Source organism: Sardina pilchardus, chromosome 19 (assembly GCF_963854185.1).
Source record: "Sardina pilchardus chromosome 19, fSarPil1.1, whole genome shotgun sequence".
In the NCBI taxonomy this organism is placed as follows: Eukaryota; Metazoa; Chordata; class Actinopteri; order Clupeiformes; family Clupeidae; genus Sardina; species Sardina pilchardus.
The window spans coordinates 7,051,040-7,068,683 of NC_085012.1; the positions used below are offsets into that span (position 1 = coordinate 7,051,040).

Here is a 17,644-nt window from a genome sequence, read left to right on the forward strand (position 1 = left end):
CACACACACATTTTTAATATTAGATTTTTATTCTTATTTCATGCATTCTTTTTCGATGGCTATCAGTGTTTGCACAGGTTGGATCACCGTCTTTGGATAGTTTTCCCTCTATGAAATATCCATTTTTCAGAGCAAAACATTCACCCTGTTCAAAATGAAACCGGTGTATCTTGGGACATCAAGCCAGACTAAATGAGTGGTGTGTAGTTTACCACAACGTTTCTTCTCAAATGAACCACTTACTGAAGAATGCGATGTTGCCTTTGACCCGCTGACCACTGGTGATAATAACCCATAGGCTTTTCCTAGGAGTTTCCACAAGAAAGTCCCCCAGAGCCTCTTTGTCCCAAGCTCACAGTTTATCCATCATCACCACGTGTCATTAACAGTGAATATCCTCTTTGAATTGACACTGTGGAGTTTCATATGTTTTGCCCAATCTTTTGTTACTACTTCCCTCTTGCTCAGTCACTCTCTCTCTCACTCCCTTCCAGCGTGCATTCTCTCGATCCCTTTTGTCTTTCTGCTGTGCTCTCTCCAAGTTAAAGACCAGATGTTCGACTATTTTCTGTCTGATATCTCAAACTGAAAAAAATCCTCCGACACTGCCAGTTCATGTCAAGTTCATGCAGCTGGAAGAGATATGTTTGTAATTACAGGATCGCAAACCAGACTGATGAAGCATGGTTCAAGGAGGACAAGCAGTCTCTCCAGAGAACTGAGACTTTACACACTTGTGCAAAGACAGGAATAGGTCACAGCTCATCTAAATACATCATAGCATATCTATTTTAAAGCCATGTTGCTAACATTCATAAAAACTGTCATGCTCAGTTTCACTGTCATCATGGAAAAAAAACAGTCTCAATTGATGTGGTGGATGCTGCAGATTAGTTCGCCAAATAAGGGATAATGCATTAATGCTGTTACCCGTCTTTGCACAGATATTTCATCTTTCACCAACCAACAATTAGGCTGCTTTAAATTAGTCTTGGTGTTCTCTTTTCTTTTCTTTATATATATATATTTGTATGCCTTTATTTACATAGGGCAGTGAAGATTGACAGGAGGTGAGTAGGAGAGAGAGTGATTTTCTGGGGTGATCGGAAAATGACCGCAGGTCAAATTTGAACCCGGGTCATGTGGGTATTTGGACCCAAATATGGTATGGATGCTGTTGCCCCCTGCACCAGACACCTCCATGTAGTCTTTTCTGATCTCTCCACCCCCCATTTACTGTAGGTAACGGCTCCTGTGTGTTTTGGCAAATTTGTTCTGGCTAGTCCTTTGCGTTTTGTCTGTTGATAGTGTGATTGTTTATGTACAGAATTGACTCAAGGGCTGTGTATACCCTGTGCCCTGAGACTGAAATAAGTATCCTCTGAAGTTGCCAGTGAAAGAAAAATCCCATTTTTACAAGACATATTCGGGTTGGGAAGGTCCTGTTCCCAGAACAAGAACTTGCATCAGTTTAAAGTTTTTATGACGTTGTAAAACAAATCAAAACTGTTCAAATTGAAATGTCCCCTGGCAGTATTTTTGGAGTAGACTGTTGTAATATACAGTTTCCAATTTTTATGCTCTCCCTAAAGCATGCACTTGGAGAATAAAGTATTATTGTTCTCACAATTAAAATATAGAGAATATTCGCTATTAAGAATTTGCTGATTAGAAAATGTGTGCCATTTAGTTGAGTACATGTGGTAATCATCTTCAATCAAGGTTCCAGATGCTTCTCAGATGAATTGAAACGGTCCTGGTTATGCTAACTGCTGAAAACAGTCTTGATGGTTTTATGGTATTCAAAGAGGGTTTTATAGTATTATTCAGAGAACGGACTCCAGGTGCTCCATCACTGAACACATAACAGCAGAACGTAAACAATGAGATTCGGTCTTCACTTCGCAAACAAAAGTGTGTCTTCATCCACCAGCTGTGCAGCCGAGAAAAGGCTGCTAATTAGCAGCAGTCTGATTGTGTGTGTGTAACGGAACATTCCGCTGATCACTGACACGTGTAGTTATGGCATCACAGGCAGCTTCTTGGCCAGTGGCTGCTGGTTTAATGTCTTGCCTTCAGATTCGGTTCGGTGACTGACTGGTGAGGAGCAGCTTCAATGTATGCAAACACTGATAAGATCACTTTGAACTCCATTGTTCCGAGATTAACTCCTTACCTTTTTACTGACAAATGACTGTGACATAAAAAGCATAACATAACCTGGCACTGGCCCCTTTCTTTTAATTCTCTTGTGAGGTGTCAAATTGAACTCAGTGAGGGCAAAATTATGTCAAAACAGAAAGACACAAGAAAATGCTACAGTGAAAGCTAAACAAAACTCTACCTCCTACAGTATTTCAGAGCAGGGCTGAGGCTTAATTGATCATACAAATGATAAATCCAGATGAGTTATTACTCTGCTCATATTTATGAAGTGCTAGAATAAACACTTAGCCCTTAGGGATACTTCCACTCCCCTCTTGAATGCTTTAGTCCTGGAATGTGGAGTACAGTATGGACTGGATGGCAGGCCATGCTCTAAAAAAACAGGCCCTACTGGATGGGTCGAAATGTAACAGGTATTAAAAAATACGCCGCATATTTCAGCACATGCGTGAGACCTGTCCCTCTGGGACGGCTTCCAGCTGTGTACACCGCAGTGTGGAGGCGTTGAGTTGCGTACATGCTACAGTACATCTATGGAGCGTTGCAGGGCAGGCAGACCACCCAAGCAGAGCAACCGCTTCCAGTACCAAGAGCAGCAGCAGCAGGCTGACCCCAGATCCCCTGTTCGTGTAATGCTGTCTTTTCTACATACTGTCAGTGAGTCTGCTCGCACTGTGGTCAGTGGTTTCGTTTAGTTTCAACACATTTATGGCCTGACGAAGACGCGAGCTGCTACACGTGGCCATTTTGGGGGGAAAAAATTCGCTTCCTTTTCCCCATTGGCATTAAAGAGCATGCAACCTAAAATGGCATTCAGGGGCAGGTGCATGAGATCATTATCCCTCGTTTCTATCTGTCAGTATCAAGTCTTTGTTGAGGAGCATGGAGTATTAGTTTAAGTTTACATTTGACACATAGGACCTTTTGTTGGTGGACAAAGTGCAAAGTCTGTCAGCAAGCAAAGTTCTTGCGTATGAAATGCAACTATCATGTGGCATATGGGAGTATTGAGCTGGCTCATCAATGTTTGTGCTTCAATGTCAATGTCAATTTTGTTTGATTAGGTTAAATTAACTTTAGTTAGACGTAAGACTTTGCACTTTGTCCATCAATCGAATTAGGTTCCCATAATATGCATTTAAAGATTACAGTTCCATTTTTTGTTATTCATTTGTGTTACTATCCAGTTGACACGTTGGTGATTGGGCTTTGTCAATGGTTTACATTTGGGGTCTACTGTAGTTGAACCGGCTGTAATTAACATTCATTTGGATAAGCTGATTTGAGGTTACTGAAATGTATCAGATTTTAGATTGTGATTTTACACTGTGTGCATAATATTTATAAGACCATAAATATGTAACATCTTATTCTCAGTCTTATTCTCAGTGTGACCTTCATTAAGATTCATGAATTGACATATTGATTACTGAAGCACTGGTCTTTGAAAGCCCATAAAAAGACTTCATCAAAGTTTAAATGTGCAACACCAATAGTTTTTACTTGACTTGAAGTAATTACTTGAAGAAATGTGCCATCAGAAAAAGAGATTGACACGCAGCAGAAAACAGCAGACAGCATTATATCATTTCAAACTCTACAATAGGTCCCATTGTCATCTTTCGTCCATGTTTCTTAATTATGGGTCTTGAAGCTGAGGACTGCTATCAGGGTATGGAGTCTTGCTAGACAGAGTCCAAGCCCATGTCATCTGTGTATGTCATCATAACCTGTCCGCAAGGCAGCGCGGCCCTATGTCAGGTCTGGAATACAGATCTGCATGCCAAACTTTCACAGTAGACCTGTCTGCCTGTTTGTGCTCTCACAAATCTACAAGGCAGACCCAAGATGGATCTCCTAAGCATGTGACACAAAAAGTTACTGACATGGAGCCAGAGATACAAAAAGCACCAATGGTTACGGCGTTATGGGCTATGGCTTAACAGCTGTTTCGTCATTTTAAGTGAGAACATTCAACTTTGATTCTTATGCATAGTGCTTCCCTCTTCCTTTTCTTTTTCTTCTTGTTAAGACTTGATGTTTATTTTTGTCTCATTCTTGTATTTTTTTTTTATCCAGTTCTGCCTCACCTTACATTCATTGCACATGACATAGCACAAAAGTATGAGCACAATGTTTGCCAAGCTCTTTTTACAAAAAAAACCTTGGCTCTGTGTGTAAGTGTGGGGGCAGCTACATTGAGAATTAGAGAAATTGCAATAACACGCGTATTTTTTTCATCAGTATGCCACACTGCCTCCCAAGAGACTGCTGCATAAGTAGTTCAATAATGCCGGCCCCAGTGCCCCGCCTGACCTCATAACAGGGGGATTTCGTCCAAATCCAGGGGTGACATCACTCTACTAGCCTTCCCCTTTTCTGTAGTCAATAGATTTCATCTTTGTGTGTGTGTGAGGGGGAGAAAGAGAGAGAGAGAGAATGTTTTGGGGTACTATGAACTCAGAGACTGATAGTATCTATGGATGATGCTTCAGGCTCATGCGATGACCTCAGGATCATACAAGGCTCTCTGGATGGGGGCTTGGAAGAAGGAGTCTTCTTCTCCTCGCACGCCACTGTGATGAGATCCAGCTTACCCTAATCATGCCTGAATTTGTCCTCCCCCTCTTTCCCAGCCCACCGAGCGCAGTTCGCTACAAGCTCCTGAGCCCTTTTGCAATTAGCCACATCTGTGAATAAGCTTGTTTATGGCCAATCACAGAACATCAGCGAAAAGCAACCACAACAATTAAATATGAGCTCTTTGAAGGGCATATGTCCCTCTGAAGCTGAGGTCTGAGGTGTAAAGAGTGGATGCACAAGCGTGGCTAAGATAAACTTGACACTTCTTCAACACAAATTCACTATAACAACGTAATGACATCCATGACAAGAAAGGAAAGAAAAAATAATCACTGTATCCACTTGAAAGCTTGTAGTTTGTGTAACGCAAAGACATTTTTTGACAAGATGTTTTGAAATGAAAGTGTGTAGCGATGAAAGAAACAATAGTCTTGTGTTGTAAGGGACTGCAGATGTTTCAGCATGTATAATAGCAGTCTTCTCTCTTTCTCTCCCCCAGATTCTGACCTCAGCATGCGGACCCTGAGTACCCCCAGTCCGGTCCTTATTCTTGCTCCACAGACCATAATTCCTCACAATGGCAACAACTCCAGCTCCCCCGTCTCCGGGGAAACGGTGGCCCTCGTGCACCCTCCCCCAGGACACCATCAACTGGCGCCGGTCGATCTCCTCCCAGACAGCCCCATCTTCCAGATCTTCTCCCATCTGTCCACCAACCAGCTGTGCCGCTGCGCTCGGGTGTGCCGCCGCTGGTACAACCTGGCGTGGGACCCTCGGCTGTGGGGCGCCATCCGGCTGACCGGGGAGCTGCTCCACGCCGACCGGGCGCTGCGCGTGCTCACGCACAGACTGTGCCAGGACACGCCCAGCGTGTGCCTGACCCTGGAGACGGTGGTGGTCAGCGGCTGCCGCCGGCTCACTGACCGCGGTCTCCGCGCCGTGGCCATGTGCTGCCCGGAGCTGCGCCGTCTCGAGGTGGCCGGCTGCTACAACGTGTCGGACGAAGCCGTGTTCGAGGTGGTGTCCCGCTGCCCCAACCTGGAGCACCTGGATGTGTCGGGTAACAAAAAGCGCTCAAACGCTCAACTCAAGTAGGGTTCAGACCAAAGATTCATGATGAGATGAGACGAGATGAGACGTTGTAAAACCTTGCAACTGCGACTCAACATGTTGAATGCTTTGAGACGGCTTGCGACGGCTTGCAACTCCGTGCAACTTCTAATTCACCCTGCTGCAACTCGGTCTCGTCGCGTCGGGAATCTTTGGTGTGAATTGGGCTTTATAGTGTGTGTTCTGTGGGTGTGTGCATGTATGTGTCGTCTATTTTAGACTTCACACAGTGGATGGTTTGACCAAGAGTGGGCGCTGAAATGGACTCATGTCACGTCCACCCCACAGCCTCCACTACGGTGGCCTAATCAAATTGAAAACATATCATTAATGAATCACAGTGATGCATTTCTTCCCCCCCCCTAAATCCTGAATGTTGCTGCTGACATTCACGACATTGTGGCATAAGCACAGAATCATTTTAAAAAGAATTGTGATTCATTGCACTTCTGTTTTCTCTGCCTGTGCAAGCTGGGAAAAGCATTAAGAAATTGAGGGAATCACTGCCAGCGTAGTACTCCCCGGAGGGAGAGGCGAAGGCCTGGTCGGCTTTGAAAGCTGGACTCGCAACCTTACAGAGATTCAGGCTGGCTGTCTGCTGCTTTCATTAGGGGAGTGACACGCTAAAAAGCAATCCTCATTATTGAAAAGTCCCCATAATTCCATGGTCAAGGAAAGTCCAAGTCATTAAGAAGAGGAAGTCTCTCCCATTGACAAAAAAAAAGCGTACAATTTGTTGCCATTGTTACCCACAGAGAAAAATGGATCATGCATAACAAATGAAAGTAAACCTATGGTTAATATTCCTCTGCCAATGGTTAATGTGCCATTGAATTGTCTCGCTCGCCCTCAATCCATCTCTCCCTCTCTGAAGAAAACGTAAGCCCATGCTTAAGACCACATTTAACTGTCATGGATCACTTCCCTCTCTAAATAAATGGTTTTAACCATAATAAGGGCCTTTCCTGCCACATGTCTCCCGACCTCCAAATCTTAGAGATATTGATACAGCAGAAAAAATAGCAAAGGATTATAAATCCTGATTCTGTAAAAGATTATTCAGACCTGATGTGGCCTCTGGGCGGTGGTTTTCACTCTAAAAAAGGGCACGTTTTGGTCTCTCTCAGCGTTGAATTCTCTTAAACACTGTGGGCTGTGTCCTAAAATTGACCCAGCAGAGCTTGCCCAGTCGCTTAAGTGACATCAGTTAATTTAATCTGAAAGTACGGTTATCCCTTGTGAGTAAATGTGCTATGCTAACACTACAGAGGGCCCTGTCAAATGCACCTCAAGGTGAATTGTATTCTCTGCTTTTGATGACATTTAGTTCAGGTGAACATGCAATAGTGATCTCCTCTGACCGTTTTCAGTGAAGAATTTGTAGTTTAACTTAACGAACTAAAGCACTGTGTCTCTTATTTCAGGCTGCACCAAGGTTACCTGCATCAGTCTGGCTCAAGACTCCTCCATGAGCCCTCTGTCTGCACAACATTGCCAGCAGATCTCCATCCGTTACCTGGACTTGACAGACTGCTTCTCACTGGAGGATGAGGGCGTGCGCACCATCGCCTCCCACTGCCCGCGTCTCACTCACCTGTACCTGCGCCGCTGCCAGCGCCTGACGGACGAGGCCCTGCGTCAGCTGGCACTGCACTGTCCAGCCATCCGTGAGCTCAGCCTGAGTGACTGCCGCCTGGTGGGGGACTTTGGGCTGCGCGAGGTGGCGCGGCTCGAGGGCCGGCTCCGCTACCTGAGCGTGGCGCACTGCTGCCGCATCACCGACGTGGGCGTGCGATACGTGGCCCGCTACTGCCCGCGGCTACGCTACCTGAACGCCCGCGGCTGCGAGGGGCTGACTGACCACGGTCTGGGCCACCTGGCGCGCAGCTGCCCGAAGCTGCGCTCCCTGGACGTGGGCAAGTGCCCGCTGGTGTCGGACGCGGGGCTGGAGCAGCTGGCGCGGAGCTGCCCGGGCCTGCGGAGGCTGAGCCTGCGCGCGTGCGAGAGTGTGTCCGGCCGAGGCCTGCGCCTGCTGGCCACTCACTGTCCCGAGCTGCAGCTCCTCAACGTGCAGGAGTGCGAGGTGCCCGCCGAGGCCCTGCGGCTGATGAGACGCCACTGCCGCCGCTGCGTTATCGAACACACCATCCCTGCCTTCTACTGAGCACACACACGAAGGGGGCACACAAACTCTTAATCACTGACAAATGGAGGTTTATTTTTCTCCCTGCATATTTTTTTTTGGACGTTGTTGACTAAGATAATGCAAAAGAAACCAAAGTCAAACTTTATATGGTGCAATATTTGCATTTAAATAAGGTGATTACTGTCCTTTCCATCTGTCTGACAAGAATATTCAGTGTACAGTAGGTATATTTATGAAAGGGAATATTCTTTTTAAAGCCATGAATTCAGATCGTATGTAAGCTGTTATGATACCATTATTAATATTTACTGCCTAAACATTATGGGGTGAGCATTTGCACTTTATATGCATCACAGACATGTTTGTATTAGTTACTTTACCAGGGGAAGGTATTAAAAAGAAGTTTCCGCCAAGTAATTGAGGAAATGTGATGCTGCTATGTTTTTTTTATATATATAAAAAAAATGTTTTGTAATGCTAAAGGATGTGATTCAGTTTCAAGCTCTAAATGGAAGCACTTTTTCTTCTAAAAAGAGAAGCTATTCTGTTTGTTATGTTACCATTTACTCTGAAAATGACTTTCAATGGGAAGTGAAAGGAATATGTTTTAAAGGCACAACCAGACCATCACTCCATATCCAAAGTTACATTGATCCAAAAGCTGCACTAAAGGTATAAAAAAAACTAATCATTTTGTAAATGGTTGTCTACATTCTTCAAGTGGTAGCCATGTCATCCACATCTGTGTGTGATTCTCTGAGCGAGTTGTTGTTTGTATACTGAAGTAAGAATTATGCACATTGCGATGCCTAACATTTTGTAGTTGTGACTTTTGGCGCTGCCGTAAATCACACAGAGCCCTGGCAAATAGAAATGCGTCTGTGATCCGCGTCTAGTGCGTAGCCCGCTTCATTGCCGTCTGAGTGCTGCTTCCAAGTCGTGCAGGTGCCTCGGATACTTAGTTCCCACCAGTTCTTAGATTTCTAAATGCCTTTTTATTAAACTATGCGCCATATGGTGTGTAGAGCCAGAGGAGAAATGGCCTAACCACAAATTCCCTGTCTGGCAAACCGTTGTTGAGCTGTTAGATAAATTTCCTATGGCAGCACAAATGGAAACTGTGCGAGACTATTTCCATGTAAAGTGGCCCAGGGTATAGCATTTGCAGAGAGAGCGCAATGTGCTTTTATTGGCCTTGGCTCGGAATGAACATAGGCTTCATGTGACACTGTGGCAGGTGGCCGCAGACTGCACTGTCAATTGAGTCCATGATGAAAGCCATTCCAATGGAACCAGCTATCAGTAGATAGACAAAGTAGTGTTTCTACTTCAACACAGGTTTGCGGTGCATGATCACTTGTGCTGCAACTGCCAGCACGCACATGGACGACCCAAAACAACAATTTTCTATTCAACCTGATGCGGTTCAAGATGTGTACTATTAGAGGTAGTTTGAAAATGATATAAAAATCAGAGCCCAAATACCATTCAAGTTAATGCTGGCCACTTAAATGATGTACAAAATGTGGTTGTTCCTAGGATGCAGCTTAACACAATAAGTGGGTTTTCATATGCATTGATATAGTTGCAGGAAATGTTACCATAACACTTCAGAAGGCTGTGTTTACGGGCATAAATGACAAAGTGGCAGACTGAGGCATGGTAGGGCCCATTTCATAAGCATCATACAACTCTGAGATTTTCCTGGTCTGCCATTTGCTGCCACCTGTTGCTCCACATACCTTATGACAATGTACAGTGCTATCATGCCCATCTGCTTAAAAGAAAAAAGTAATGCAATTACGAGCCATTAAAATTATATATAATATATAAATATCTAAAAATATATTATTATTTTAGTAGTATAGAAGCAGGGGTTGCAATATGGTTTTCACCATTATTGCTGGAGTTGTGTACAGTAATTTCCCCCATATGAGCCGCATTGTGTATAAGCCGCATTGTGTATAATTATTGCACCATGCCAATAAACGCGTTTCGGCGTTAAGCCGTCCTTGACGTCGAAATGCGTTAGTTTAGGCATGGTGCAATAATAAAAAAGTAAAAAGAATAACTGTGAGTGCGGTGCTTTTGCACATTAGAATTAGATATTCATCTACTGTATTCCCATTGAAAATGTTAAATTAGAAAAATACATTTATTGTACAAAATTGTTTAAAATACAGATGAAAGACTGCTACATCACAATCTGCAAAGTGTAAAGTGCATGGTCACAATAGAACCTGGGCGCTAATGGGAGACAGACACGAAACAAGGAAGTCCTAATTCCATGGCCGATACGGATCTCTAGTCGGTAGATTCAACCTACTGTAGGTGTATCAGAGCATTCTGGGTAGTATGCTCTCTTATTTGGAAACAATTGCAAATCACTTACTGATGCTCTTCACACAGATCTCGAAAATAATATTCTAAATGGATATAACTGAATTATGCTAAAGTTAGCAGACCGAGGACATCTCACTGCCCTGTGGAGTGTGACTCGTCTGTTGTGTCCTTAGTGAAGTAGCTGATATGCTGAAACTTAAGAGCTTCGTTCCCCCAGCTGGTCCAGTCTGAGTGTAGGCTGCGTGCAAACATTTCCAGACATTTGGGATTGGGGCTGATGTAAGGCTTCAGCACAGCTACATAGGAGAAAAAGGAGACAAATCAAAATGACAATGTTGCATACAGCTATCATTTCCAGACCAATACCACTAAGATAGGTGATTTAGCATTCAAAGTTTGCATGCGTTATACTTCCTTCTAAGTCTATTTTAGTGTTAAAAGTCTTCTGTTATTCTAAACCCAGAGTGTAACGTGTTTTAGTTATAATTATAAATGTGAACGTAAGTGATGCAATTCAAACCTGGATAAGCAGATAAACGCCAGGGGCCATAACTTAATTGACAGACAACAAGCAACGTTTGGCAATGCACAAAGTGTCTCATGCACAAGCTAAATGTATCAAGTGGTATGTGAGAACCTGGTACTGACCTAGTCATGTTTACATGAGGATCTTGCTCGTGTTAGCTAAATTATTTTTTCAAATGATCAAATTAGCTGTTGTTCATTTCTGCTTGTTGCCTGGTAAATGTAAGGCCCTATGTGCTTGTGATAAAGGATGGAAATGCATGGTAAAATACCTGAAAGACATGGCTTTTGGGAATGCAGAGTTGAAGGAACACTGACAATCAGTCGCTGATCTGGAAGAGGAGCCTCACTTTTGCTGAAGGTATTACAATCATGGGGAAGACAAGAGCTGCACATTACAATGAATAAATGCACACATTTATAAACATGGATGCTCAGAAAAAAAACGTTCTGTACCTGGTTGTGACATTTTCATCACAATGGTATCTCCCCAGCACCAAAACTTCATAAGGTTTCTTATGTGGAGAGTCTAAAGGGAACACAAAGTCACCCGCCTGGGTAACCTATAATAAAAGATACAATTAAGTCAGTATGACTACAGATTCATATAATAGACCACCAAATACATGTGGTCACAATTAACAAATTGTAATACAAAACCATAAAACACCTTGACTAAAAAATCAGAGCGCAAGTTGTCCAAGTAGTACATTCCTGGACATGTTTGTTTCACAATTCAATTACCTTCACCCAAAGCCACTCTGCAAGAGGCTTCACTCCCCAATGAGGGTATAGCTCCTCTTTGACAAAACGCTGGTGTTTGGGGCGGTTTGTTACCCAGGTAACCACCAAACACTCTGGTGAACTTATGAGATTGATGGGAAGTTGTTTGAGCTGAGTGGAAGGGAGGAAGCTGTATCTGTCAACAATATAAAACAGCTGATGTAGCTAACTTGTATAATTATTATTATTTTTATTTTTTTTAAAAGCACGAAAGGCTCAGATCATTCCTCATCATAAGAGTATACAAATCAGTGATGCTTACCTGCTGCTCCTCTTCACAGACTTATTCTCCCAGGGTGGATCCAGAACAATAAGGTCAAACTTCTCCCCACCTGTATCAAAAATACCATTTTGTTTTTCCTATTGGTCAAACTCATTGATGACTGCTCGTATGCATACTTCACTAAGTTTATCTAGTAGTCAACCCCATTTACAGCAGGTGTAGTCCTACATACTCACAGTTCCGGAGGGGGTGTGTACGTGTAATATCAGATAGAAGGAAACGGCAACGGGCAGGAAGCAGGTAACGCTCTCCCATCAGTGTCACCGCACAACTGTGGTCGGATGAATTCTCTGTTACTCTTGAAAACAGGTCCAGCTCTTCATCCCCGCAGATCGACTGGGAGGCAACAGTATCATCCACAGGCAATGATTTGGCCATATCACACATGGCCGCCAGGTGGCATTCCTGAGGTATACTAGTCTGTGGTGCCCCAGCAGGACCTGCTCCTGTCAGGTATCCAAGAGATTTCCCTACGTCGACTAAGGATCCGGCTCCCTCTTGAACCAACAATCTAATCTGAAATAAATGTATGAAGTACTGTTACATTATTGATAACAATAAACAATTTGAAAAACAATCAGGTTTGCTTCGGAAGTCGAAGTTGGCATATTCGGGTGCGCATTCACACTACCTTTTCATGGTAGACCTGGGCATCAAGCTCGCCCTGATTCAAGTCTCGTTTGCGTTTCCTTCCTTTCTTCTAAGGGCACAACATAACAAAATGCAATTGTTCCAAATACCATACATCCCGAGTTGCAAGTGTCGCCTATGCAGTAACGTTGCAACGAAACTGAATTTAATGATGCATTCTGAAGTGTCATTCGTGCAGCTCTCACCTTCTGTGCATCAACGCCACCAGTAAGGACTGTCAGATTATCCTCTGATGTTTTCGTTTCCACATTTTCTGACTTGGGTTGGGAAACTATGTGTGGCATAAAAATGTTAAAATACTCTTTTTTAAAACGATACGTTTCAGTTGAGGTGTTGTTTGCATCCTGTAGCATAAAACCATCGTGGCAACTACTGTAATTGTCATTAATAAAGGACTGTGAGTCCACAAGCCAGCCGCGACTATCAGAAACTATCACAGACATTTGCGGATTTTTAATGACATAATCGATTTCACAATAATGCATATATTCAAAGTAGGCTTTTATGACCGAGAGAAAATGAGTTGCTAGCATGCATTTCAGCTGCTTGTAAGCTAACTTTTAGCTGCTCCACTACTACTTTTCGAGGCGCATATATGACGTAGCTGTAAGTGGGTGTGTCTGTCTGAGGGTCTGGAATGCGTGATAAACAACAGCCGCGCGTGGTGTGGAGGAGGGTCGCGAGCGACACAGTTTATTGGAAAATGTCGAACTCTTGCAAATAGATAAGTCATTGAGTTAACCAAATGTGACAGACTTTTCCCTTACTTTTGAGCTATACGCACAAGTGCCTACGATGGCTTTGTAGCAGTTGAAAACGGGGGAAATGTCTACATTGCTAATATAACGTTAACTTATGTTATTTTACCATGTGCGTTCACTTTATAACGTTAAGTTAAGCAAGAAATATATAGAAGCTAGCTGCTAGGCTTCGAACTTGAATTTCGGTGGCGGTCATGGCTGGTGGTTAACTTGTCTACGAATGTACTGTAGATTGTCTTTCCTAACTGTTGACTGTCTACGTTAGGCCTATTAGAAATTATCTGCCTACACGAACGTTACCTAGATATCTATCGCTAGCTAACTTAGCCATCGTCTACTTACTAGACTCTCAGCATCCGCCAGCTGCATAGCAGCAGGAAGACGGAGGAATCATGGCGGAGATGCAGTCTCAAACCAAAACGGCGGGTCCGAAATTGTGTCAATCAAACAATTCTTCCGAACTGTTAGCCAGTTCTCAGAGAAGTATGAGAGTTTTTGATTGCCGTCCTGAGAGTAAGCAAGTCACCGAGCAAGTCGTGGAGGCCACAGGCAAAAATTTGGAAGTGTTCCTTCAGGATGTATCAAAGGTAACGTTAACGTTAAGTTAGCAGGTTAGCCAGCTAGCTATCTAGTTAAACATGGCATTATTTCTGAGCATGTAATTTCTAGCCATACATAATAATAACGACAAAGTGAACGATTTGACTGACCGACTGTTTAGTAGACTATATTATATTGTTGCCAGCTAGAGTATAAAATAATAGGGAGATAGCTTATAGACATTGGTAGGATCGGAGGGACATTCCAAACGTTAACATGAATTAGGCTAGTAGCAGGTTCGGTAGAAAGTAACCTCATGTGACATAGGTCATTCCGTGTCAAATAAGTTAAGGTAAAGTTGTTGCTGCACCGTCTCAGATTCTGTTCAAACCTTGTCTATAACAAGAATGGCCCCCATAACCAAACTCTGTAACATATTTCTGTTCAAATCCTGTCTTCATATTATTTTTATCCCTTCAAATTAATTCAGTTTTACAGCCTGAAAATCACACTGCCTGACATTAATGTAATGACAAGTGTCATTCATCGCTCCCCAAACAGTGTGGGGTGGAAGACAAACATTAAAAGTTTGCACAGCAATCTCATTAATCTATCTGTTTTAGGGATGACACATGAGTAGCCTAAGTCGTTGTAGATATTTGCAGACAAAGTCTATGTTAACGTTATGTTTATGAGATCAATTGTGTCGAAGGCTGCACTAAGATCCAGAAATACAAGGACCACAGCATATTCCACCATCAGCTGTTCTTGAAATGGTCATTGGTAACCTTCACTAGTACTGTGATGTGACGGAAACCAGATTGTAACTTTTCTCAAATCGAAATATTTTGCAGTGCAGAGGGAAGTGTTATTGACAAAAAGATACAAATTGTTACTTGTAGAGTAAGATTGAGCCCTTTATGTGACATTCATGTGTCTAGAAGTTAAGACATGACCCTTAAATGGTGTTCAATATCAGTCACACAATCATTCACATATTTACTCCTCTCTGTCTCTTCTTTTTTTGCGTCCCGTTCCTGTGTTGGATATTTTCAGTTGTTTCATACAATGTGAAAACCTCACTAACTGATTTAGATTCAGTGAAACTCGAAGAGACAAAGCTTTTTAAAAGGCTGGTAGCTTTATCTGAAATCCAGACTGGTCCATGGAGCAACTTTCTCCGACTTGTTGTCTACTGTCCCCAATAAGTAAACATCACTTGTTTTTATGAAAGTATTTTTCAACTTATACATAGAGCCTATTTAGATGTAGTGGCTGACGCCATAAACAAGTTCAGGCAGGAAAGGGCAGGCAGCCCAAATCAGCCGTGAAGTTGGACTGGAAACGGTAGCTAGTTTGAATATTTGCACTGATAACTGTATGGAATAGTAGGCTAGTTTGACTTGATCGTTACAACAACAAGCTTATCCAAAATATTTTTAGCCACCTAAATTGACCAGTGCTTCATCTGAGAAGGTGTGGCAGGCAAATATAATGTAAGAAAATGTAAGACTAATGGGCTACTGCCAGCATGCAGTTTGAGACAAAAAAGTTTTTCTTCGACATTAACGATACCCCACCTCTCTTCTCTGAGGGTAGCCTACTAGGCTATTCCACGCTACAAGTCAGTGCAAGCAGGAGCCAGTACAAGCAGTGATGTTTGTTGTTGGCACATCAATCGGTACGACCAATAGGCCTACAGCAAAATAACTATATGTGAGGCAAAATGAAATAACTAGGCTACTGATAAGTATAATAGTGTCCACTGTTTGGTTTGTTCTGTACTAGTGAATAATGTGGGTGGGTGGTTGCTGTGTCAAACCTGAAAAGGTTACAAAATCCACCCTTGCTAGTCCACCCAGTGTTCCACATTCCACAGCTTTAAATTCTAGTCCAGCCCTAAACAAACATGTATTTCAGTCAGTAGAAGGGTTAAATCGGCATAAGATTTACAGCGTAAACTACTTTTCATGGATGATGATGTCGAGGCCAGTCAGGTGCCCTGAGAATGAGCAAATTATGATCAGTCAGATAAGATCTCCAGTAATGAATGCCAGGGAGAGTGGTGACAATGTTTCATGTTTTCAATCTGCACAGAGTATTACTAAACTAGTTACAAATGTCTGAGATACGCTTCAGAACTAATACTTTGTAAACATCCCAGTTGGTCCCAGTTGATCAGTTCCCAGGATATAGTGGTTGAAATCATGCTGCCAGATGGGTTGTTTAATTTTGTCAACTAATAAAGTGTGTCTTATGCTTTAATTCTGACAACTGTCTTATAGGCATTTTCCGTATCTGGCAAGGAAACCTTTGTGTTGACGACAACTGACAGGCGGGTTATTGATGACGGCATATTTGGTGAGTATTTGGCTATGTGCTTGCTTAAAGCTTTGTATCCATATTGCTGATAGCTGTGTGAATGATTTTCATTTGGTACTTAACTCATCTTGTTTTATATTTAATGGTTATAGTTCTTATCAGACACTTTTGTCATAGTTCACTTTGTCAAAGGCTGCAGATAAGTCAAGTAAAATGAAAACTGATGATGGAGCAGAGGCTTTAGCTACTGTCAATGTATCAGTCACTGATTAAAGAGCAGTTTCAGTAGAATGACCGGTCTTGAAACCAGAAAACGTAGGGTCTAGTAGGTGATAAGTAAGAGTATGAGCATTACTCATTATTGTTTAAAATGTGATATTAATGCCTTTTATCTCGGCTTCATTGAAAATGAGGGTTGCCCTCAATGACCTTCCGAGAATAAATAAAGGTTGAATGAATGAATGAATGAATGAATGAGAGAATGAATAAATAGTCTACAGTGATCCCAAATATGTCGTTTCAGATGAACTTGAAGATGGAATCACACTTCAGCTGCTGCGCACTGCAGACCAGGAGTTGCCAGCAGCAACCCAGGAGCGTATTAAATACGTGCCCCACTACTACACGCTGGTGCAGAGTGGCATGTACGAGTATTACGCCAGCGAGGGACAGAAGTCACTGCGTAAGAAACCACAACTTCAACTTGTGTTAAACTGTTCAATTTGTGTTAAACGGTTATACAGTAATTTCCTGTGTATTAGCCGCATTGTGTATAAGCCACAGGACAGTGTTTCATGCCAGTTAAAACAAGCAAAACCATATTAATACCATATTAATTGTCCCCGTGTATTAACCTCATAGCTGAAGACTTTTTTCAAAATCAGTATATAAGCCGTGGCTAATAGTTGGGAAATTACGGCACTCTCATTCAGTAGTTGATTGAAGATATCCTTGTAATGGCCATTTGGGGGCTCTTCTTCTTTGTAGCTTACGCCTTTGCAGAGCTTGTCGACAATTCCTTGTCAGCCACAGCCAGCAAAGAAGGACTCCGGACTATTGAAATTCGTCTGGTATGTCAGTGCTGGATTCACGTTATCAAGTATCAATATTTAGCAGACAGTTAAATGTACAATATTTGGTATACACCTTTTAATGTCTATTGTTGTCATTCTTCTCATTATATATTTCTCTGTGTCAGTTGTTTGATGAAAGCCAGGGTAAACATGCAGCAGTGGTACTGGATAATGGCTGCGGTATGACCTCAAAGCAGCTGAATAACTGGGCTGTGTACAGACTGTCCAAGTTCAACCGGGACAACACCACATTTCACAGGTAACCCCAGCACACCAGGTCCTGCAGAGGCAAATGCTTGAAGTGTGTGGGTGTGGGAGAGAGAAAGATGTAAGTGTATTTATTGTGTCTGTGTGTGTG

General features: G+C 42.7%; 3 protein-coding genes across 5 annotated transcripts in view; 2 read left to right on the forward strand and 1 right to left on the reverse strand.

Annotated features, from left to right (window-relative positions):
* LOC134066272 (F-box/LRR-repeat protein 7-like) overlaps positions 1-8,665 on the forward strand; it is a 21,934-nt gene extending 13,269 nt beyond the window's left edge. For both annotated transcript variants that reach the window (XM_062521553.1, XM_062521554.1), the window contains exons 3-4: positions 5,249-5,809; positions 7,284-8,665. In XM_062521553.1, coding sequence (XP_062377537.1) covers positions 5,249-5,809; positions 7,284-8,023 — 1,301 coding nt within the window. In that variant the 3' untranslated portion in view covers positions 8,024-8,665. The remainder of the gene's footprint in view (positions 1-5,248; positions 5,810-7,283) is intronic.
* A 1,476-nt stretch (positions 8,666-10,141) lies between these two features.
* Positions 10,142-13,148, reverse strand: mettl4 (methyltransferase 4, N6-adenosine). 2 transcript variants are annotated; one of them, XM_062520772.1, is made up of 8 exons: positions 12,776-13,148; positions 12,571-12,639; positions 12,116-12,455; positions 11,919-11,988; positions 11,618-11,792; positions 11,330-11,436; positions 11,146-11,228; positions 10,142-10,644 (listed from the first exon to the last, which is right to left on the reverse strand). In XM_062520772.1, the coding sequence occupies exons 1-8, from the start codon at positions 13,121-13,123 to the stop codon at positions 10,481-10,483; spliced, it is 1,356 nt and encodes a 451-aa protein (XP_062376756.1). In that variant the 5' UTR covers positions 13,124-13,148; the 3' UTR covers positions 10,142-10,480. The 2 variants fall into 2 exon arrangements, with proteins under 2 accessions (XP_062376756.1, XP_062376755.1); XM_062520771.1 differs by having other exon boundaries at positions 11,146-11,261.
* Positions 13,149-13,244: 96 nt separating this feature from the next.
* Positions 13,245-17,644, forward strand: part of smchd1 (structural maintenance of chromosomes flexible hinge domain containing 1) — a 32,302-nt gene continuing 27,902 nt past the window's right edge. Inside the window, exons 1-5 of the mRNA XM_062520773.1 lie at positions 13,245-13,938; positions 16,177-16,252; positions 16,737-16,895; positions 17,201-17,283; positions 17,412-17,545. Of these exons, the coding sequence (XP_062376757.1) occupies positions 13,744-13,938; positions 16,177-16,252; positions 16,737-16,895; positions 17,201-17,283; positions 17,412-17,545 (647 nt within the window). The 5' untranslated portion in view covers positions 13,245-13,743. The remainder of the gene's footprint in view (positions 13,939-16,176; positions 16,253-16,736; positions 16,896-17,200; positions 17,284-17,411; positions 17,546-17,644) is intronic.

Excerpts from the sequence above, each read along its gene's own strand:
- mettl4 (XM_062520771.1), bottom strand. The coding sequence starts at position 13,123 with ATGCTAGCAACTCATTTTCTCTCGGTCATAAAAGCCTACTTTGAATAT. Across the intron at positions 12,640-12,775 it reads GTGGCGTTGATGCACAGAAG|AAGAAAGGAAGGAAACGCAA; the intron begins GTGAGAGCTGCA and ends TTGTGCCCTTAG. Across the intron at positions 11,437-11,617 it reads CAGAGTGGCTTTGGGTGAAG|GTTACCCAGGCGGGTGACTT; the intron begins GTAATTGAATTG and ends CTTTTATTATAG.